At 43.3% G+C, this 21,705-nt stretch overlaps 3 protein-coding genes across 12 annotated transcripts in view; all 3 read left to right on the top strand.

The window, feature by feature from the left end:
• lrrc56 (leucine rich repeat containing 56) overlaps positions 1 to 3,138 on the top strand; it is a 19,027-nt gene extending 15,889 nt beyond the window's left edge. For 2 of the 6 annotated variants that reach the window (XM_086208354.1, XM_086208353.1), the window contains exons 11-13: positions 554 to 735; positions 902 to 1,232; positions 2,094 to 3,135. In XM_086208354.1, coding sequence (XP_086064480.1) covers positions 554 to 735; positions 902 to 1,232; positions 2,094 to 2,265 — 685 coding nt within the window. In that variant the 3' untranslated portion in view covers positions 2,266 to 3,135. Of the gene's footprint in view, positions 1 to 553; positions 736 to 901; positions 1,233 to 2,093 lie in introns of all 6 variants that reach the window. The other 4 variants (XM_086208356.1, XM_086208355.1, XM_086208358.1 and 1 more) reach the window with 4 other exon arrangements.
• A 1,701-nt stretch (positions 3,139 to 4,839) lies between these two features.
• LOC147258485 (dual specificity tyrosine-phosphorylation-regulated kinase 4-like) lies at positions 4,840 to 9,574 on the top strand. Of its 2 annotated transcripts, XM_086207703.1 has the most exons (12): positions 4,840 to 4,951; positions 5,302 to 5,481; positions 5,913 to 6,195; positions 6,298 to 6,446; positions 6,843 to 6,979; positions 7,158 to 7,298; positions 7,422 to 7,560; positions 7,657 to 7,741; positions 7,827 to 7,999; positions 8,085 to 8,145; positions 8,263 to 8,377; positions 8,474 to 9,574. In XM_086207703.1, the coding sequence occupies exons 1-12, from the start codon at positions 4,883 to 4,885 to the stop codon at positions 8,553 to 8,555; spliced, it is 1,614 nt and encodes a 537-aa protein (XP_086063829.1). In that variant the 5' UTR covers positions 4,840 to 4,882; the 3' UTR covers positions 8,556 to 9,574. The 2 variants fall into 2 exon arrangements, with proteins under 2 accessions (XP_086063829.1, XP_086063828.1); XM_086207702.1 differs by having other exon boundaries at positions 8,085 to 8,377.
• Positions 9,575 to 14,725: 5,151 nt separating this feature from the next.
• On the top strand, positions 14,726 to 21,348 carry LOC147258484 (dual specificity tyrosine-phosphorylation-regulated kinase 4-like). 4 transcript variants are annotated; one of them, XM_086208351.1, is made up of 14 exons: positions 14,726 to 14,983; positions 15,496 to 15,684; positions 16,271 to 16,459; positions 17,046 to 17,234; positions 17,330 to 17,444; positions 17,563 to 17,723; positions 18,142 to 18,278; positions 18,462 to 18,602; positions 18,726 to 18,864; positions 18,961 to 19,045; positions 19,131 to 19,303; positions 19,389 to 19,449; positions 19,567 to 19,681; positions 19,778 to 21,348. In XM_086208351.1, exons 1-14 carry the CDS (start codon positions 14,777 to 14,779, stop codon positions 19,857 to 19,859), a joined length of 1,983 nt encoding a protein of 660 aa, XP_086064477.1. In that variant the 5' UTR covers positions 14,726 to 14,776; the 3' UTR covers positions 19,860 to 21,348. The 4 variants fall into 4 exon arrangements, with proteins under 4 accessions (XP_086064477.1, XP_086064476.1, XP_086064475.1 ...); XM_086208350.1 differs by having other exon boundaries at positions 17,333 to 17,444; positions 19,389 to 19,681; XM_086208349.1 differs by having other exon boundaries at positions 19,389 to 19,681.
• Positions 21,349 to 21,705: the final 357 nt, after the last annotated feature.

Below are 21,705 nucleotides of genomic sequence, written 5' to 3'. Positions count from 1 at the left end.
AGTTAGTACACACTTGAAGAGTCCATCCTGTAGATGTGTGTGTGTGTGTGTGTGTGTGTGTGTGTGTGTGTAGTAGGCCACGTTTAGATTAATTGAGATACATTTCACTCCCTTACTATGGTTTTGTATTTCACCCAGGCCCTAGTGGTTTACATATATAACATAACAGTAACAATAACATAGCATATTATATACATCGGGCGGCACGGTGGTGCAGTGGTCAGCAATGTCGCCTCACAGTGAGAAGGTTCCGGGTTTGGGGACAGGATCTTTCTGTGTGAGTCTGCATGTTCTCCCTGTTCCTGTGTGGGTTCTCTCTGGTACTCCAGCTTCCTCCCACAGTCCAAAGACATCAAGAGGGGACGAGGCTGATTGATACTCTAAACTGACCGTAGGTGTGACTGTGAGTGTGAATGGTTGATTGTCTCTATGTGTTGGCCCCGCGACCCTTAACGGGATAAGCAGTAGAAAATGGATGGATGGATGGATGGATTCTATACGTCTCTTTATGACTCTTCTGGCATCTTACTGACTTTATGTTCATGTTTTCCAGACGTCTGCAGGCATTAAAGACAGAAAGATTACCGCAAGTACTGGCTATTAAGTATAGCGATGAGGAAGGAGATGATGAGGAAGGCTGTGGTGATACAAGGAATGACCTTAGTGATGAAGATTACAGCGAAGACAGCCTAGTTACCTCCTCACCAGATTCATCTTTCCAGTCTCTTTACCCAGGTGAATACTAACAGTGTTCCTCTTTTCAAACAAGACAAAGAAATAGAAAATCTGATTGCAATGTGCCCGTTGGAAACAAGAAGCGTTATATTCAGTAGTTTGTAAAGACTAGCAGAAGCATCTGATCCTTTTTTGAGCCTATATTATTGATACATTTTGTTTTCAGAATCCTTGTTGATTGATGCAGCTCGACTGTCCCTGTCTCCAGACACCACGCTCCGTCCTTCTCCTCCTCCTCCTCCTCCTCCTCCTCCTCTCAGTGCCACAGCAGCTTCTGGTGTGAAACGGCTGCCAGGACTCCGTAAACAAAGGCTTCGACTCAACCAGACCAGTTCAGGACACTTCCCTCTTTGCAGCAGTGGAGGGCGCCACTCTGGGTCAGCTGCAATCACTGCAAACACAGACCTGACACTCAACAACCAGATAATGCCATCACCCCCATGTAAACCCCACCCACCTACAAGAAGTAACCTGGTTTCAGGGCTCACGGAGTCATGGTACGGCTTTAGTAGACTATTGAGTATACTATTGTATATCAAAGTGTTTTGGAAAAAATATTTTACGCCTTTTTTTTGTTTTACTCTTTCTCATAAAATATTTGGTGCAGCTTGACCTTCATTATTTTAAAATCAGTATTTTATTTAACTTTATTTAAGTTCAGAATTAAACACGGTTTTATAATGAGTTTAAAAACGACAAAACGGAGGGAAGAGTGATTTAAAATCCAACTCTTCAGAATAATGGGACTGAATAGTAATAAGCCGTTTTTACAGTTTAACACCATTTATATTTAGTTTAATGTTTACTGAATAGGTACAGATGAAATGTGAAAACGGTATTGCAGGTTATTCAATGCAGTACGTTGCAGGATTTGTAGCTGTTTCCAGTGCCCATCCCCGAACGTTATGTAATGAAAGATATAAGATGATGAAACATAAAACAATAGAAGTAAATCATACAGAGCCAATGGCTGACGGAAAGCATCGTGGTGACACAAATTTACCTTTCACTTGAGGACATACTGAAGTGGCTTTATACAGCTGGTAATTATGGAGCAACACAGCTATAGTTTGTTAGTTATACATGTATGTTGTGTTTGTAGGTGTATTTTTGTTCAGCTGCCTCAGACAATCCTTGTTTTAACTGTCTGCCTCGGTAACTGTGAGAAAGCGAAACTCTCTGCCACCTGAGTCTGTATAGCAGAAGGTGTACAGTGTGTGTTGAGAGAGGTTTTCTGAAGAGCTGTGAACAAAAAAAAAAAAAAACTCAACAAGATAATCTGTTTTTTTACAACATTAATTACAGATGCTTTACTATTCATGCAAAGGCATTCTAAAGACATTCCCTCTGTCTCTCAGTGCAGATATGGACTCACCCACGATAAAGGCTGGCAGTAAGCACCAGATGACCAAACTGCTGGACCGACGACAAATGATTACTCGTCCTCACACAGCTGCAGCAGTTTTACAGAAACATCACCAGCAGCACTCCACACTCCAGCCCTGCAGAGGGAGCTCACAGCCAGACTAATGTTGAGCGGGTTGACCAGAAGTATCACTACTGGATGCCTACTCTGCTGAACTGCCACTGCTCAGTCTTCTCTGGTGTCTGTTATATCTGTTTTGCAATCAGATGTCCTCTTTCTGTGAAAAGAAGACACTAACAGCCTTTTCAGGACTTTTCTGGTCTTTTTCGAAAATAAAACACGCAGGCAGTTCGGTGGACTCATTGGGCCCTACTCGGTAAAAAATATTGCGTCATGCAAACAGTGTATTCAGAGAAATATGATGGTTATGTAACTAAAACCTCATATTTGCATTTCTCAGGATGAAATATTGAATGATAATAATCCAGATGCTACTGGCAATTTTTCATAATAACAGGCAGTGTAGTTTCAGCTGAGGATTCCTGCATTCATTCAATGTTGTGATTGTCCTAGTCATGGACTGTATAAAATGAGGTGGTTATAACTTGTGAGATGTCATTCTTTTTTCTTTTTTTTTTGGACAGTTTGAAGCCTCAAGTTTGGATGCAGTCACTGCATTGAGATTGTGCCCCATGAATGATGGTGAGGCCACCATGTGACCAAACAATCTTGAGACCAAAAAAAGTTGAGACCCACTTACAATCACAAGTTACGAGATGTAACTTTGTTTATTCCTATTTAGAATGGAGAACAAGTTCTATATTGAGGCATGAATTAATTAAGCTGAGGAAGTTAGTTCTATCTCACAGCCTCAAAATAGCGAAATTGAGGGAATAAGTGATATTGTGAAGCCACAAAATAAAGTTTTTTTCTATACCAACACACAGATTTCTCTATGGCCTCACCAGGGTGCTTGAAAAACATTTACCGAGTTCATAAATCATGTGAAAAGTTGTGTGATTTTTCTCCGACCTCCATTACTGTTTTTGTTTCAGTCACTCTCCATTGTGATAAAAGGGATCGTAAGCAATCTAATTATAAGCAAACTATGCTAGTGGAATATGCAGAATAGACTCATAATGATCCCAAATGGGTTTCATGACCTGTAGATGAAAAAGATTTATAAATGTGTACAGTGATTTATGTGTAATTTGGAAAGTCATAAAAACAACTTGCACACATTTAAGGTGACAGTCTGATTCAGAAATGCAAACATCACGACCTGGATAAATACGCCAACAAAAGACATGTCTATTAGGAAGTTAGTATACCAGTAGAAAGTTGGTCCCTGGGCTCACTGTTCAGGAAAGGATGGGTTAAATGTGGTGGAAGAATTTCATTGAAATATAATGACTCCAGGGCGCCATCATGGTTCAGTGGTCAGCACTGTCGCCTCACAGCAAGAAGGTTCTGGGTTCGAGTCCCGGCTCAGGCGCAGGATCTTTCTGTGTGAGTCTCCATGTTCTCCCTGTTCCTGTGTGGGTTCTCTCTGGTACTCCAGCTTCCTCCCACAGTCCAAAGACATCAAGAGGGGACGAGGCTGATTGATACTCTAAATTGACCGTAGGTGTGACTGTGAGTGTGAATGGTTGTCTGTCTCTATGTGTTGGTCCTGTGATGGACTGGCAATCACATCCAGAGTGAACCCCGCCTCATGCTTGAAGGATGCTGGGATAGGCTCCAGCCCGCAACCCTTAGCAGTATAAGTGGTTGAATAGATGTGATTTAAACTTCCAAATTGGATCATGTTCACTCTCTAAAAGCTTCCTGTGGATACAAATGCCGACAAAAACACACTCTTTGGATTTATTTAAAATGCAGCGCAGTTATTTAATTATCAAGAACTGGACCTTCTTCGGTTGCCCCCAGATGCAGGGGAGGGAGCTGGCTGGTGAGGGTCACCTTTTGTTAATATGTCACCACTTTAGACACTTGATTGATTGCTAATCTATTCCTTTGGCCTTTTCAAATATTGTGTTATACCTGATCATATGCTTCCCATCCATCCATCCATTGTCTTCCGCTTATTCCTACATTAAGGATCGTGGGGGGGCTGGAGCCTATCCCAACGTCTACGGACGAGAGGCGGGGTTCACCCTGGACAGGTCGCCAGTCCATCACAGGGCCAACACATAGAGACAGACAACCATTCACACTCACAGCCACGCCTACAGTCAATTTAGAGTATCAATCAGCCTCGTCCCCTCTTGATGTCTTTGGACTGTGGGAGGAAGCTGGAGTACCAGAGAGAACAGGAACAGGAACAGGGAGAACATGCAAACTCCACACAGAAAGATCCCGTGCCCGAGCCGGGACTCGAACCTGGACTCGAACCTGGAACCTTCTTGCTGTGAGGCGGCAGTGCTGACCACTGCACCACCGTGCTGCCCACATATGCTTCCAATCACATAAAATGAAACATAGTATCCATATCGTGGTTTTTTTTGGTGCTGTGTACTGTTCAAACCAACTCATTTTGCCGTTTAAATCACTGAAATTCTAAATTTCAGTTAAAATTAAAACATTGCCGAGTCCAAATCTCGATGTCAGTGATGTCAGCCACTGAGGTCCCGTCTCAGTCCGTCTGACTGAGATGAAAGAACAAAGAACACTGGAGTCTGACCTGTAACTGGGATGCTATGAGGTCAAATATTTATATCATCACCTTCTCAAAATAACTGCCTGAGTAGTTTTTTGACATACGACGGTGACGATAACATCATGTTTGCTATGGATCATGCCATGTTTCCAGACACACGCAGAGTTTCTATTCAGGCCGCTGTAGTTCAGGTATCAGTATGTCTTTCACTAAAAATATGAATCACTGTCAAATCAGTTACAGGTTGCATAATTCAATGATTACTGCTGAGCTCATTCTCGACTGACTGACTGATTGACTGATTGCTTCTGGATGACCTTTGAGATGCAGCTGTGTCATGATGCTAACAAGCTCTAAGATGACTACTACTGAAGTATCAGGCTAGCCTCAATAGCTTTGATGTTCTGATGCTTTCTACTGCTTTTATGCGGCTGCGATAATCACAGTTGCCAGCATAAATGAACAAAGACAAACTCGCAGCAAAGACTTACGGGACAAAAACGTAAACATTTACGAGGTGGCTCTCTGTTTTAACTTCCAGAATGATCATACCCAAAGAAAAGGCAAGATTTGTTTGGAGAGTTTCCCACCCTGTGAAAAAGATGCAGGAAAGGCGAAGGCACTTCTCTCTAAATCCGTTCAAATCATCCAAGATGAGTTTAACATGGACAAACAGAAGGTTGTGCGCCAGAAACAAACCTGCCAAAAACCTGCTGCTCGGGTACGTCCCTCAAGTGTTTCTTTACAAATGTACCCATCTCAGAATAAGATTTTGCAGGAAATGTTTTCAATGCCATTACTTAATCCTGTGAAAAGCAGAAATGGCGCATTCACACCACCAAGGTGATGCTCTGTGACATCATCAGGGCAAACTCAGAGATCAAAGTCAATGATGAAACTGGAGCCCTGGGGATCTGCACTTGTTTCAAATGGAATCAGTTGTAAATGTTATTTTCGTGAGATTTGGCTGAGCTCGTACCCTGGCCACTGGTGGTGGTTAATTGAGCTCTGTTTGAATTTTAAATGTAGGAAATATAAAAATGTTTACTTTGTGGTAAATACAATGCAGCAAGAATTAATGGAGCTTATGCACGAGATGAACTTGGGACAACAGCATGAACACATTCAAACCAGTCCTGTTTTAATCTCCAGAATGATCCTACCCAAAAAAAGGGCAATGTCTGTGTGGAGCATTTCCCCCCAAACCGGAAAGATGTGAAAGAGAAGAAGGAAGCTGTGTCGCCACTCGCCTTAAATCCCATGCAAAAGATCCAACAGAGGTGTAACATGGGCCAACAGAAGGTTGCAAACCAGAATCGATTCTACCAAAAACCTGCTGCTCAGGTCTGTCCCACCAAGAATGACTCCAATTGCATGAAGGGGCAGAAGGTAACAGAGATATCGGGTGTCCCAAAGCGGCCTATGACAGCTGATGGTAAGAGCTTCTTGGGTTTTTGCTCTTTTTCAAACTTAATTGATCGCCTTGTGACAATGATAAGAAACAAATATCTGAGTGATCTGTTGACTTCATCTGCAGCGATACGGAAACAGACCTGGTACCTGACAAAGTATGAGCAGAAGGAAATACAAGGTCACAAAGAGGTGTGGTATTCAGGAAAAGAGGCCTACGCCAAGAAGATTAAAGAAATCAGCCATATGAATGATGGGGATGGACACTACAAAACTGTAAGTACTCTGGAGATAAAAACAAGTTTGATGTCCTAAATTTGTCACTTTGTAAGACAAGGCAAGGCAAATTTATTTGTATAGGACCATCATACACAGGGCAATTCATAGTGCTTTGTAGACTCAAGTGTTGTAGAAGCAACTGACCGTATTAACACGGTGGCCAGTGGTCCCCTGGCATCATGTTCTTGGTGGGAGGCGAGAATGCTGGATCAAACTCTGGCACTGAGTTGGATTATTGTTGAAAATCTGGCCAATTATTCAACATATTTGATAATCCATTCGCAACCGTTGGTCACAGCTAAACCTTAACCTAATGCTTAATATACAAAAGCAGTTGACCACACACGATGAGCAGTTTACCTTATCAATAATGAATAACCCCTCAATCAACAGGTGATCGGTGACCATTTGGCTTACCGCTTTGAGATCCTGGAGGTCTTGGGAAAAGGCTACTCTGGGCAAGCCGTCAAATGCAAGGATCACAAGACTGGGAAGCTGCTTGCCATCAAAGTCATTCGAAACACAGACAGGTAAAACACTGCCAAACAACACATAGCATACATGTCACCTATAAGTAGAGCTACACACTGTATGTTGACATTGTAACGTAAAACATCTGCGCAATGATAATCGCCATTAAAAAGTCCTCCTCATACTTCTTAGAAGTCCTGATAGAGTGCAGTTACACATAGTCATCATTTCTTTCAGCGTTGTTAAGGTTGCAGAATGTGAGCTCCATATGCTAACAGAACTGCGAAAGATGGACAAGGACAACAAAGCCAACATTGTCCACATGAAGGAACATTTTCACTTCCGCAATCACCTCTGCATTGCTTTTGATCTTTTCCAGTAAGTCCCATTAATACATGTTTTTCACTTTCTTTCATGACGAGGCTTGTAGATTTAATCACTTGAAATATTTCTAGGATAAACATTTCAATGAATGTTGTCATGTCTGTCACTCATTTTCAGAGAAGACCTAGCTCATGCCCTGAATGGGAGCAAAAAGAGAGGTCTCAGTGAGAAGGACATTAGAAAATATGCCGCAGATGTGCTGAAGTGTCTGGCTTTGCTCAAAAAGAGACGAATCATCCACGGTGACTTGAAACCGGTAGGAGTCCTACAGTACTTGCTTTTGGAATGAATGAGATTACTCCACTCAGTACTTTCATCAATTTCATGCTCCACCTATGTCTCCTTTTATCAGGCAAACATTCTGTTGAGGAATAGTCAAGGTGGTAAGAATGCAGCAGTGGCTGACTTTGGAGGGAGCTACTATATGATTGAACACAGTAAGTGCAATATTCCAAACAACTGAAACCACAGCCCTTGTAAAACGGCCCTTGTCTAATGCATTTGTTACACGTTCCTCCACAGAACCAAACACAGTCTTCACTTTATCATACATGTCTCCAGAGATGCTTCTTGGGCAGAAGTGCAGCCCTGCCACTGACATGTGGAGTCTGGGTTGCACATTGGTTGAGCTCTCTCGTGGCGAACGTCTCTTTCAAGGCTGTAACACGAGACAACACTTCAAGTGTATAATGAAGGTAACATTTATTGATAACTGTAGTTTTTTAAACTGCAGAAATATTTGATATACAGTATAACAGTATTGAATGTGAAATCTTTCAGTTGCTGGGTGTCCCTCCTGCTGAGCTGCTGGTCAACACACCCAATAGATGCCACTTTTTTGGTGAGTGGAACGATTCAAGACTTCTAACTTCTGTCCTCTCGTTTACTCATAATTGGGTTGAAAATGTTGTCATACTTTGTACAAGATCTTGGAACTTGTCCTGTCATTGTGATTCAGATCGTCAGGGTGTTCCTCTTGACATGGACGCCATAAGGCAGCAAAGCAGCTCCCTGGATGAAGCCTTGATGTGTAAAGATTCTGCTTTTCTGGATTTCATTGTGCAGTGCCTGACGTAAGTGCAAATGTAAATCTTCCAAGTTTGTCTCCATGAGTTACTTCTTTCACAGTTGGACTGATTTTTGAGAATCTCATGTGTCTTCTTATTTAGATATGATCCAAAGAAGCGCCTCACACCAGAGCAGGCTTTGAATCACCCGTGGATCCAGGAGAAGGAGCCGGGAAAAAAATAAAATTGTAGGCTCCAAGTAAGGCAACTGCAAATCAACTGGCTACTGTCAACAGCCATGTGTATGGACCCTATGTGCAGCATCATTCAGAAAATGGCTCAAGCTCCACTGGGTGCAGATGTTCCTGTACACATGCCAGCCACTTGGTTATGGTGCTCCACGTACGCTCTTCTTACCTGCATCTTACATCCTGCCTCTATGTCGCGGAACGCAGTTCATTGCAGTTTCCAGCAGCGCTGATCCACATGACCTAAACGCACATTGAGATTGGATCACAGGATCTTCCTGCACCAGATGAGTGACTCCCAACACAATGAGTGAATCCCCGAATCAGCCACACTCATTGGTCATGAGATGATACGACTACTAGAAATAATTATGGCAGAAATAATCCATCCATCCATCATCGTCTTCCGCTTATTCCTTTCTATTAAGGGTCACGGGGGGGCTGGAGCCTATGCCAGCATCTACGGGCGAGAGGAAGGGTTCACCCTGGACAGGTCACCAGTCCATCTCAGGGCCAACACATAGAGACAGACAACCATTCACACTCACAGTCACACCTACGGTCAATTTAGAGTATGAATCAGCCTCGTCCCCTCTTGATGTCTTTGGACGGTGGGAGGAAGCTGGAGTACCAGAGAGAACCCACACAGGAACAGGGAGAACATGCAGACTCCACACAGAAAAATCCCGTGCCCGAGCCGGGACTCGAACCCGGAACCTTCTTGCTGTGAGGCTGCACAGTGCTGACCACTGCACCACCATGCAGCCTGCAGAAATAATGACGCGATAATAATGATAAGTAAGAACAATGAGAATTATTTCTGTCGTCACCTCCATGATCAGCAGAACAAAGTCAAATGGTAAAAGAATGGAGGAAGAACTACTAATGATGCTTAGTTGTGTTACACTGAGGGTGGAAATAGCAGTGAACTCTGCATACATAAATGTATGCATGACAGAGCAAATGTGAGTGTGTGGATTAAAAACAGGTTATTTCTCAGAATAATGGTAACAAGGCTATCAATGATTTTGACTGACAGGGGCCATGGGGAGGGGGGGTGGAATATTAACCTTCCTTGTAATAAACACTCATCTTTTTTTTATCTGTGTGTGTTCTCAACAGCATACTTGTACATGCTGTGTGTGTGTGTGTATACCAACTAGCAACACTGTAAGTGGATGTAATTTGTGTTCATGGACCTACCACCACCTGAACTGTCTGTAGCTGAAGTCGCTACGCTACTGTGTTTTGCACTGTTGTCTAAGTGGTCATACTTGGACAGCCTAATTTATTTTTCAGGTGGTACTTGGTTAAAAATGTTGGAGAAACAGGGTTTGAACTTTTATTGAACAACTTTAGTTCCTTTCACGTGAATATCTGACACAGCATTTCACGATGGAATACCATGCTCTGTACATGGAAGGCAGTGAACAATCAGATTTCTTTCCAAGGATTCTTTCTTCAGAACTGTTAAGTTGTAAATGACTAATAATTAAAATTAATAAATATATACAGAATGACAACAGTGAGTAAGCTGGAGGATTTTGGAGTTATAGGCAAGTAAGAAGTGTGCATATTATTCACTCTTGTGCAACACCAAAGACACTGACGTGTATTTTATAATGTTTCTTTATAAAGTAAAGGACAAACACAGTGCAGCCTAACTCATGATCTATCTAAAGAACTAAACTACCGTTTGTTCAAGCAGGTGTGTTTGTGTGTGCGAGAAGGAATGTCTTTGTCTCTGTTCACCTGCGCGAAGTACAGGAATCGGTGATGGGAATTACAGCTCTTTTTAGAGACCGGCTCTTTTGGCTCGGCTCACTAAAAAGAGTCGGCTCTTTGGATGCCTTCTTGTAGCGTCTCCGCTTGCTCGTTCTTCAAACAGCAGATGCTTGTGGCTCCTCTTGTTCGTGCTCTGCTGCCTCTCTCCCTCTTGGCCCTCTGGCAGTAAGGTTGGCTGGCTGGGTCTTGATGCTGCTGCAGTCACTCTCTGAAGAGCTTCATCAACTGCTCTGTTGTCGTTAAAAGCCAGCTTCTTAAATCTTGGGTCAAGAATGGTGGGCTCTGAGAGAACAGTATATTCAATTCTGTGGAACTCTCTGTACATGGATGCACAGAGAGCAGCCACTAACTCTGTCACTTTCCCTGTGGTTACTCTGGTCTGGTGCTCAGCTGTCACTCTTTGCAGACCTTTGCACAGGATTAACATTTCACTGAAAAAGAGTAAACAATATGTGTCAAAATGATGCTTTGTTTTATTTAGCAGTATATATATTCTTACTTCTGGTCATGTCTAATCTGCTTTTCAGACCAATAATGCAACAACAACAACAAATTCTAATAATAATAATCAGGTGATAACATTCGTACTCTCCACCCGTCTGCACTGACCTCCACAGCGACCTGCTCAAAGGCTCCAGGACAGTGCATGCCTCCTGCAATACCTCCCATTCCTCTTGGCTCAGACGGTCAACTGATGCATTCGTAACAGCCAGGGTAGTGATGACAGCGTCCCTGGACTCCAGAATCCGTTTTATCGTATGAAAGGTGGAGTTCTACCTTGTGACACAGTCTTGTTTGAGCTTCAGCTCAGGCATGCCCATCTGCAGTTGGGTAGCTTTGATCTTGCGTGTGGCTGTTGTGCTCCTGTGGAAAACCTCCACTATCACCGTCACTTTGTCCACAGTGGGCTTCACCACCTTCAGAGCATCTCTTCCAAACAGGTTACACGGGATGAACAGTTCTCATGTGCCTGTGCAGGTTGTTTGTGGAGCCAGCTTGAAATGAGATTTTACCTTTCCAGTCCGTTTGTGTTGTAGCCCCAGCTCTCTTTCTCTCTCCCTCCCTCCTGTTTGTGTGCTTGCTGTGTATTGTGCTGTGTGTGCAACTCCCACCCCTCCCCCCTCTGTTCAGTGTAGACACAGAGATGACACCACACATAAGGGCTGGGCGATTAATCGAATCTTAATCGACATCTCGATATCAAAATGTGCGATTGACACATGGCAAAGTCATGTGTCCATGATGAGAAGTTCATTTGCACATGCTGCGAAAATGAACCATCCACATGTGACGCTGTTAAATTAGCCGCGCTGACCCATGACCTTATTTGGTGGTGTGGTGTCAGTTACAGATGGCGTGTGTGGTGATAGCGGACACTAGCACGCTAGTGGAGCCGAGGGCAGGCGTGTAATATGGATGATGGCTGAAGATGGAGACGCAGAGAAAACTAGCGAGTGCAAGGAAAATGACGTGGACCTGGTGGCGAAAAAAAAATAGCTCCTCACTCATTTGGAGCTATTCTGGGTTCAAACGAGATGATGTCATACAAGCCCAGGTACTGTGAAAAACATGTGGGGCGGCCGTGGCAACTATGAGGGGAAACACGACCATCATCAACACCTGAAACACCACCAAAAAGAAGTGCAAAAATAGTTTAAAGACAGCCACGGCGCAAAACAGCCGACAACACAGAGTCAGCATGATGACAAAGGATTGCAGCAACCATCCATTTCTGTGAGTTTAGCGAACGTGGCTCCGCAACCACGAGTTCGCCCTCCGAAAGGCTCTTTTGCCCATCAGGGAATGTGGATACATGTCAGCGCTCCTGCTTGAAACATGGCAAAGTGAACATGTTGGTGTTCCTGTGCAAGAACCTGAAATAAGAGACGTGTGAATAAATCTCCCTTTCTCTTGATTTAGTGGTTCGACATTACACACACAAGTTTTCTCCATCATTGTACTGTAATTGCCACCTGTTTAGCAAGATGATGACAAAGGTGGGTCTGGAGAAATGTTTAATTTGCCAGTTGCCATGTTAAATTTATTTTATTGATATTTTCTCCCACATATCTTTTAGTTAGTCTTGGAAATTGTTTGAATTTTCCAACGGTCAGGTTTGAGCCTTGTGCACCTGCAATATTCAATGTTAAAAATAAAAGCCCATGTCGGTTCAAAATAACTGTTCAATTTCTTCATTCAATGCGCATAGGTTATTAAATATTTGTGGTCTATGCTAGCTGTAAATAGTACAACAGAAAGATATGCTTTAATGGAACGTCTTTTTATTTCATGTCTTTGATATTTTATATATATAAAAAAAATACATTTATCGAAAGGTCATATCGTCATCGCAATATTGAACGGTCAATCTCACATCATGTTTTCCTGATATCGCCCCGCCCTACCACACATATTGACCTGTCAAATGCGGCTTGAAGAGAAAAGAGAGCGAGAGACACACACACACACACGCATGTCAAAGCGGGTTTTCAGACCCGCGTTTGCTCTGCATTAGGGCGCATTCAAGCTTCTAGAAGACCCAGGTCTGAACTCCCACTGTGAGGGCTGCGTGCCTGTGTTTTTCTCTGTCTTACCTCATGGTGCTGGCATCATCATTGCACATAAACGTGCGCCAGAACACTGAGAGGTAAACAAATGACAACATGGACATCATTGAGTTGAACGTTAGCGTTGTTGTTGGGTGCATCGCAATAATGTCTCTTTTGGAAAGCATACAAACTCGGCGCAGTTTGGAAAATGTCTGAGCGCTAATGCAGCGAAGGAGGATGGAGTTTTTAGCTCGTCTGGAAGGGAGCCGAAGAAGCTCCAGGCCAAGCCTGACTGGCAGCACAGCGACAACATTGGGATGCGACAGTAAGGTCGTGTGAAACCTGAGAAGACGCGGGTTACCTTTTTCACACTGCAGGCAAGCCAAGCTGAGCCGCTAAACACCCGGGTCGCTTGGCGAGTTGGTCACTGCGGGTTGAAATGCCGAGTCGACCCTTTGAGAGTGCCCCACAACCTGTGTTGACCTGCATTTTTCCTGGCCCCGAGGGTCCTGGCAGACGCCACTCCTGTCCCACCACCTGCCGTTCCTGTTCCGATGCTGAGGGTCCTAACGGCCATCTCTCCTGTGTTGGCGGACGCCACTACTGCTTCATTTCTGAGGGTCCAGGCTGGCGCCATTCCTTTCCCGGCGCCGAGGGTCCTGGTGGGCACTACTCCTGCTCCACAGCTGAGGGTTCTGGCCTGTGTCTCACCTGTGTGACTGCGCCACCTGTGCCTTGTTTGCCCCAGCGTATTTAATCTGTTTCCCTTTGCCAATGTCAGTCCATTGTTTGTCAGTGCTTGTTGGATTTTTGTCCTTGTTGTTGTCGCTCTCTGTTCCAGTCTCCTGACTCAAGTCCCCCCTTTTAGGAGTTACTTTGATCTGCATCCAGGACTTAGTCCTGTTGAAGTTTTGTATTTGTTCCTCAGTTGCTACTTTGAGTCCCTTGTTTCTACTCTCATGTTTTTTTATGTAATTAAATACTTTTTGGTTGAACTTCCTTTGTCATTTCCGGTCGATTCCTCGCCTCCACACCATGACACTATAACATGATTTGTAGCCAGATCGCTCAATTAATCACAAAGCTGTCAGTCTCCCGTGTTCATCCACAAACAAAAAGGTAAAAATGATAAAGACTCAAATATAGTGAACATAAACTGGTCATATTTGGCAATTGAGATGAGACAAGTTAAATTCAGGTCATGAGGGGAGCTCCTAATTTTCTAAGAAATTAGTCTTGATAACTAGCTGGCTAGCTTAGGCTATCAAAGGTCTTTGTGAACCTTTTTCATCTCTAAAGCAGTGTTAGTAATTTTGAGAGCATATTTTTACAAGTCAGGAGAAATTGACATTTACCTCCCATAACAGAGAGAAATCAGCTGATGTCCAGTGTTTTCTCCAAGACCTTAAGCTCCCATTTTTTTAACAATCTTTTTTATAAAATATGTGTAAGTAGGACCAAGTGGACTGAGGGCATATCTGGATAGCATAGACTGTCCTGCAAAAAACAAGATGTAGCAGGAAGAGATTGACTTGACATCGTTTTAATGACCAAGATAAGAGCTCAAAAGCAAAGGATGTAAAATTACCCCCAAATCAGCTTGGGGCTCCAAGGGTGAAATCACTGGCATTTCAAATTCAGTTTCAGTCAAATTTAAAAACTTTGGAGGGAGTCAAGACATTGCTGAGCCAATATCCTGATGTCATTGATGATGACTGCTCACCAGGTGATGTCTGTCACTGACTGAGATGACAGTCACACTGAAGATGACAGAAAAACCAGGTCAGTAGCTTTGATGATTCTGAGTTATCTTCACTGCTTAGAATCACAGTGTAGGTTGAATAAATGGAGCTTAAGCACAAAGATCAATTTAGGATACCAGCATGAAGATGCATAAACCAGCCCACTGTTTTCAAGTCCAGAATAACACTACTGTAAAAAAGGGAATGGACCAGAAAGATGGAAGAGGCAAGAATGGAGCTGTGCCACCACTCGCCTCTACGCCCAAGCATAACATTCAACAGAGGCGTAACATGGGTCAGCAGAAGGTTGTGACCCGGAGAGAAATCTGCCAAAACCCTGCTGTTCAGGTTTGCCCCACTTTATCAGAATGATATTTAGGAGGAGATGTATTCAACTTCATGGTTAGATACTGTAAAAAACAGGAATGGAGCATTCAGGAAAAGAAATCGACCACTGAGATGATGTGCTGTGACATCTGGGCACATTCAGATGAAAGTCAGAGCTAATACTTAGAAATCTGAGTTCAGGGCCTTGTTTTGTTTCAAATATACTCTGAGTGAAAAACTTTACTTTTGTGTAATTTAAATGACCGGGCATCATGGTTGCGCTTGATAGTTGGTTGAGCTTTTGGTTTGTTTATCAGTAAAATATATAAAATAGAAAAAAGGATAGAGTGAGTCAAGAAAAGACTCAGGATGCCTTTTGACATGATGGCTTGGAGCTGTAATATCAGGCTCAAAAGCTCTTATATTACAAATTAGCAACAAAAACTTTGAAGGTTTGATGTTTTTGTTACTGCTCAACTTCGTGATAAATACAGTGTAGCCAGAAGAAATGGAATTTGTGTTTGAACTTGCAGAATGATCGTGCCCTGAGAAAAGGCATGGACACTTTGAGGCGTGTCCCCCCAAACCAGAAAGATGTGGGAGTCAAGAAAGAAGCTGTGCCACCATTTGCATCTAAAACGGTGCAAAAAATCCAGAGGCCAAACATGGGTCAACAGAAGGTGGTCAACCAGAGGCAAATCTACCAAAAACCTGCTGCTCAGGTCTGTCCCATTCGTGGTTCTCTCCAAATTTACCCACGTCAGAATGATACTTAGCAAGATATTTTTTCAATATCATGATTTAATCTTTTGTAAAGCTGAAACACAGCTTTCAAGAAGGGAAATCCACCATTAAGATGACGCTGTGTGCCATCATGAGGGAATACTCAGATAAAAGTCTGAGTGGTGGATGGATCCTAGCTCAGCTGACATTGTTTGAGAGGTGGATTCACCCTGGACGGGTCGCCAGTCTGTCGTAGGGCCATCAGGAGCAATTAGGGGTTCCGAATCTTGCTCAAGGATACCTGGACATGGTCACCGGGGGACGTGATGCTCAAACCAGCGACCCTTCGATAGCTAGACAGCCACTCTCCCTCTGAGCCATGCTGCCCTAGAGAACTGTAAAATGAAGCTCAATCGCTCAGCCACGACAGATGAGCTTCAATAGTTTTAAGGGTTTGATGTTTTCTTTACTGTTTAACGTCGTGATAAATCCAGTGTAGCCAGAATAAACTGAACTTGTGAACAAAGATGAATTTGGGACGGCAGCATGAACAGGTACAAACCAGCCCTGTGTTTTAACTTGCAGAATGATCGTGCCCTGAGAAAAGGCATGGACACTTTGAGGCGTGTCCCCCCAAACCGAAAAGATGTGGGAGTCAAGAAGGAAGCTGTGCCACCACTTGCGTCTAAACCCCTTCAAAAAATCCAGAGGCCAAACATGGGTCAACAGAAGGTGGTCAACCAGAGGCAAATCTACCAAAAACCCGCTGCTCAGGTCTGTCCCATTCGTGGTTCTCTCCAAATTTACCCACGTCAGAATGATACTTAGCAAGATATTTTTTCAATATCATGATTTAATCTTTTGTAAAGCTGAAACACAGCTTTCAAGAAGGGAAATCCACCATTAAGATGACGCTGTGTGCCATCATGAGGGAAAACTCAGATAAAAGTCTGAGTGGTGGATGGATCCTAGCTCAGCTGACATTGGTTGAGAGGCGGCTTCACCCTGGACGGGTCGCCAGTCTTTCGTAAGGCCATCAGGAGCAATTAGGGGTTCCGAATCTTGCTCAAGGATACCTGGACATGGTCATCGGGAGACGTGAGGCTCAAACCAGCGACCCTTCGGTTGCTAGACAGCCACTCTCCCTCTGAGCCATGCTGCCCTCGAGAACTGTAAAATGAAGCTCAATTGCTCAGCCACGACAGATGAGCTTCAATAGTTTTAAGGGTTTGATGTTTTCTTTACTGTTTAACGTCGTGATAAATCCAGTGTAGCCAGAATAAACTGAACTTGTGAACAAAGATGAATTTGGGACGGCAGCATGAACAGGTACAAACCAGCCCTGTGTTTGAACTTGCAGAATGATCGTGCCCTGAAAAAGGGCATGGACACTTTGAGGCGTGTCCCCCCAAACCGAAAAGATGTGGGAGTCAAGAAGGAAGCTGTGCCACCACTTGCATCTAAACCCCTTCAAAAAATCCAGGGGCAAAACATGGGTCAACAGAAGGTGGTTAACCAGAGGCAAATCTGTCAAAAACCTGCTGCTCAGGTCTGTCCTGTTTGTATTTCTCCACAAATATACCCATGTTCGAATGATACTTAGCAATATATTTTTTCAATATCATGATTTAATCTTTTGAAAAGCAGAAACAGAGCATCCAGGAAAAGATGTCAACCACCAAGAATAACTCCAATCCCATGAAGGTCAAGAATGTCACTGAGCCATCCAATGTGCCAAATAGGCCCATGACAACCGAAGGTAAGAGCTGCTTGTGTTTTTTCCTCTTTTTGTAAAACACAAGTGTTTAAAAACTTAAAGGATATTCTTATGGTGATGGGTAACAAATAGCTGAGAGATCTGTCTATCTTGTGTGCAGCTATACAGAAACAGTCCTGGTACCTCACCAAGTATGAGCAGAAAGAAATACAAGGTTTCAAGGAGGTGTGGTATTTAGGAAAGAAAGCCTACTCACAGAAGATCAAAAAATCCAGCCATATGAAACCGGACTTTGATTCTGAGGATGGACGCTATGAAATTGTAAGTACTGACAAAATGGAAACCATTTCAGTGCCCTTAGTTTCTTAGTTTTGTGGTGTGAAATATTGTAGAAGCAACTTATTATATTAACACGGTGGCCATGTTCGCCGGATAACGTGCTCATGGTGTGAGGCGGCTTAGTTGCATAACTATTGGAGGTCTGACCGAATATTCTTATGTCGTTGCATCACGGTTGACCAGCAACAACAACATAAACAACAAAAAACAACAGATCTAAAAATTGTGGAGGGTATCAAGTCACATTTGATAGTAAGACAACAAATTTGCTAATCCTTTCGTAACCGTTAGCCCCAGCTAACGTGTAACCGAAGCTAACTTGGATTGGTTAAATAGGACCTGCTCCAACACATGATGAACAGTTTACCTTATCAATAATGAATTACCCCTCAATTAACAGATTATCGGTGACCATTTGGCTTACCGCTATGAGATACTGGATACCTTGGGAGAAGGCTACTCTGGACAAGTTGTCAAATGCAAGGATCACAAGACTGGGAAGCTGCTTGCCATCAAAGTCATTCGAAACACAGACAGGTAAAACACTGCCAAACACCCATAGCATACATGTCACCTATAAGTAGAGCTACACGCTGTATGTTGACATAGTAACTTAAAACATCTGCGCAATGATAATCGCCATTTGAAAAATCACTTTGATACTTTATGTAAGTCTGTGAAGAGTGCAGTCATACATTATAAAGAATAATCTTTTTTCAGAGTTCTTAAGCTTACACAACGTGAGCTAAATGTGCTAACAGCACTTCAAAAGATGGACGAGGACAACACAGCCAACATTGTCCACATGAAGGAACAGTTTTACTTCCGCAATCACCTCTGCATTGCTTTTGATCTTTTCCAGTAAGTCCCATTAATACATGTTTTTCACTTTCTTTCATGACGAGGCTTGAAGATTTAATCACTTGAAATATTTCTAAGATAAACATTTCAATGAATGTTATCATGTCTGTCACTCATTTTCAGAGAAGACCTAGCTCATGCCCTGAATGGGAGCAAAAAGAGAGGTCTCAGTGAGAAGGACATTAGAAAATATGCCGCAGATGTGCTGAAGTGTCTGGCTTTGCTCAAAAAGAGACGAATCATCCACGGTGACTTGAAACCGGTAGGAATCCTACAGTACTTGCTTTTGGAATGAATGAGATTACTCCACTCAGTACTTTCATCAATTTCATGCTCCACCTATGTCTCCTTTTATCAGGCAAACATTCTGTTGAGGAATAGTCAAGGTGGTAAGAATGCAGCAGTGGCTGACTTTGGAGGGAGCTACTCTATGATTGAACACAGTAAGTGCAATATTCCAAACAACTGAAACCACAGCCCTTGTAAAACGGCCCTTGTCTAATGCATTTGTTACACGTTCCTCCACAGAACCAAACACAGTCTTCACTTTATCATACATGTCTCCAGAGATGCTTCTTGGGCAGAAGTGCAGCCCTGCCACTGACATGTGGAGTCTGGGTTGCACATTGGCTGAGCTCTCTCGTGGCGAACGTCTCTTTCAAGGCTGTAACACGAGACAACACTTCAAGTGTATAATGAAGGTAACATTTATTGATAACTGTAGTTTTTTAAACTGCAGAAATATTTGATATACAGTATAACAGTATTGAATGTGAAATCTTTCAGTTGCTGGGTGTCCCTCCTGCTGAGCTGCTGGTCAACGCACCCAATAGATGCCACTTTTTTGGTGAGTGGAACGATTCAAGACTTCTAACTGCTGTCCTCTCGTTTACTCATAATTGGGTTGAAAATGTTGTCATACTTTGTACAAGATCTTGGAACTTGTCTTGTCATTGTGATTCAGATCGTCAGGGTGTTCCTCTTGACATGGACGCCATAAGCCAGCAAAGCAGCTCCCTGGATGAAGCCTTGATGTGTAAAGATTCTGCTTTTCTGGATTTCATTGTGCAGTGCCTGACGTAAGTGCAAATGTAAATCTTCCAAGTTTGTCTCCATGAGTTACTTCTTTCACAGTTGGACTGATTTTTGAGAATCTCATGTGTCTTCTTATTTAGATATGATCCAAAGAAGCGCCTCACACCAGAGCAGGCTTGGAATCACCCATGGATCCAGGAGAAGGAGCCGGAAAAAACATAAAATTGTAGGCTCCAAGTAAGGCAACTGTAAATCAACTGGCTACTGTCAACAGCCCTATGTGCCGCATCATTCCCAGGGGAGGGGGTGGGGTGGCTGGAGCCTACCTCATCTGACATTGGATGAGAGGCGGGTTCACCCTGGATGGACTCAAACTCAGAACCTTTGCTCTGTGAGGAAACAGTGTTAACCACCCATTCTTGAAGTATTTTTACATAATAAACAATATGCTGATGAGCATAGCTATGACTGAGTTTTTCTTCATCTCTATCCACATGGTTCTGTGCCTAAACCATCTCTGTCAGGACAGCCAATGGCACCACTGCATTTCAAGGAAGTCAACAGAAAGGCTTGAAGCATATTGCAGCGAGTTATCCCACATTCCTCAAAGTAGAAACTGGTCAACTATCATGTGTCCCTCTTCATTCTAGGGGCAGTCGGAGCCGGAAAAAAAATAAAACTGTAGGCTCCAAGTAAGGCAATTGCAAATCAACTGGCTACTGTCAACAGCCATGTGTATGGACCCTATGTGCAGCATCATTCAGAAAATGGCTAAAGCTCCACTGGGTGCAGATGTTCCTGTACACATGCCAGCCACTTAGTTATGGTGCTCCACGTACGCTCTTCTTACCTGCATCTTACATCCTGCCACTATGTCGTGGAACGCAGTTCATTGCAGTTTCCAGCAGCGCTGATCCACATGACCGAAACGCACATTGAGATTGGATCACAGGATCTTCCTGCACCAGATGAGTGACTCCCAACACAATGAGTGAATCCCCGAATCAGCCACAGTCATTGGTCATGAGATGATACGACTACTAGAAATAATTATGGCAGAAATAAACCATCCATCCATCATCGTCTTCCGCTTATTCCTTTCTATTAAGGGTCACGGGGGCTGGAGCCTATCCCAGCATCTACGGGCGAGAGGAAGGGTTCACCCTGGACAGGTCACCAGTCCATCTCAGGGCCAACACATAGAGACAGACAACCATTCACACTCACAGTCACACCTACGGTCAATTTAGAGTATCAATCAGCCTCGTCCCCTCTTGATGTCTTTGGACGGTGGGAGGAAGCTGGAGTACCAGAGAGAACCCACACAGGAACAGGGAGAACATGCAGACTCCACACAGAAAAATCCCGTGCCCGAGCCGGGACTCGAACCCGGAACCTTCTTGCTGTGAGGCTGCACAGTGCTGACCACTGCACCACTGTGCAGCCTGCAGAAATAATGACGCGATAATAATGATAAGTAAGAACAATGAGAATTATTTCTGTCGTCACCTCCATGATCAGCAGAACAAAGTCAAATGGTAAAAGAATGGAGGAAGAACTACTAATGATGCTTAGTTGTGTTACACTGAGGGTGGAAATAGCAGTGAACTCTGCATACATAAATGTATGCATGACAGAGCAAATGTGAGTGTGTGGATTAAAAACAGGTTATTTCTCAGAATAATGGTAACAAGGCTATCAATGATTTTGACTGACAGGGGCCATGGGGAGGGGGGGTGGAATATTAACCTTCCTTGTAATAAACACTCATCTTTTTTTTATCTGTGTGTGTTCTCAACAGCATACTTGTACATGCTGTGTGTGTGTGTGTATACCAACTAGCAACACTGTAAGTGGATGTAATTTGTGTTCATGGACCTACCACCACCTGAACTGTCTGTAGCTGAAGTAGCTACGCTACTGTGTTTTGTACTGTTGTCTAAGTGGTAATACTTGGACAGCCTAATTTATTTTTGAGGTGGTACTTGGTTAAAAACGTTGGAGAAACAGGGTTTGAACTTTTATTGAACAACTTTAGTTCCTTTCACGTGAATATCTGACACAGCAT

The sequence above is a fragment of the Aulostomus chinensis genome, chromosome 7 (assembly GCF_037954235.1).
Source record: "Aulostomus chinensis isolate RoL2024-O1b breed Wild chromosome 7, RoL_Achi_v1.0, whole genome shotgun sequence".
NCBI classification, from domain to species: Eukaryota; Metazoa; Chordata; class Actinopteri; order Syngnathiformes; family Aulostomidae; genus Aulostomus; species Aulostomus chinensis.
This window is presented reverse-complemented; position numbering and strand designations above follow the sequence as displayed.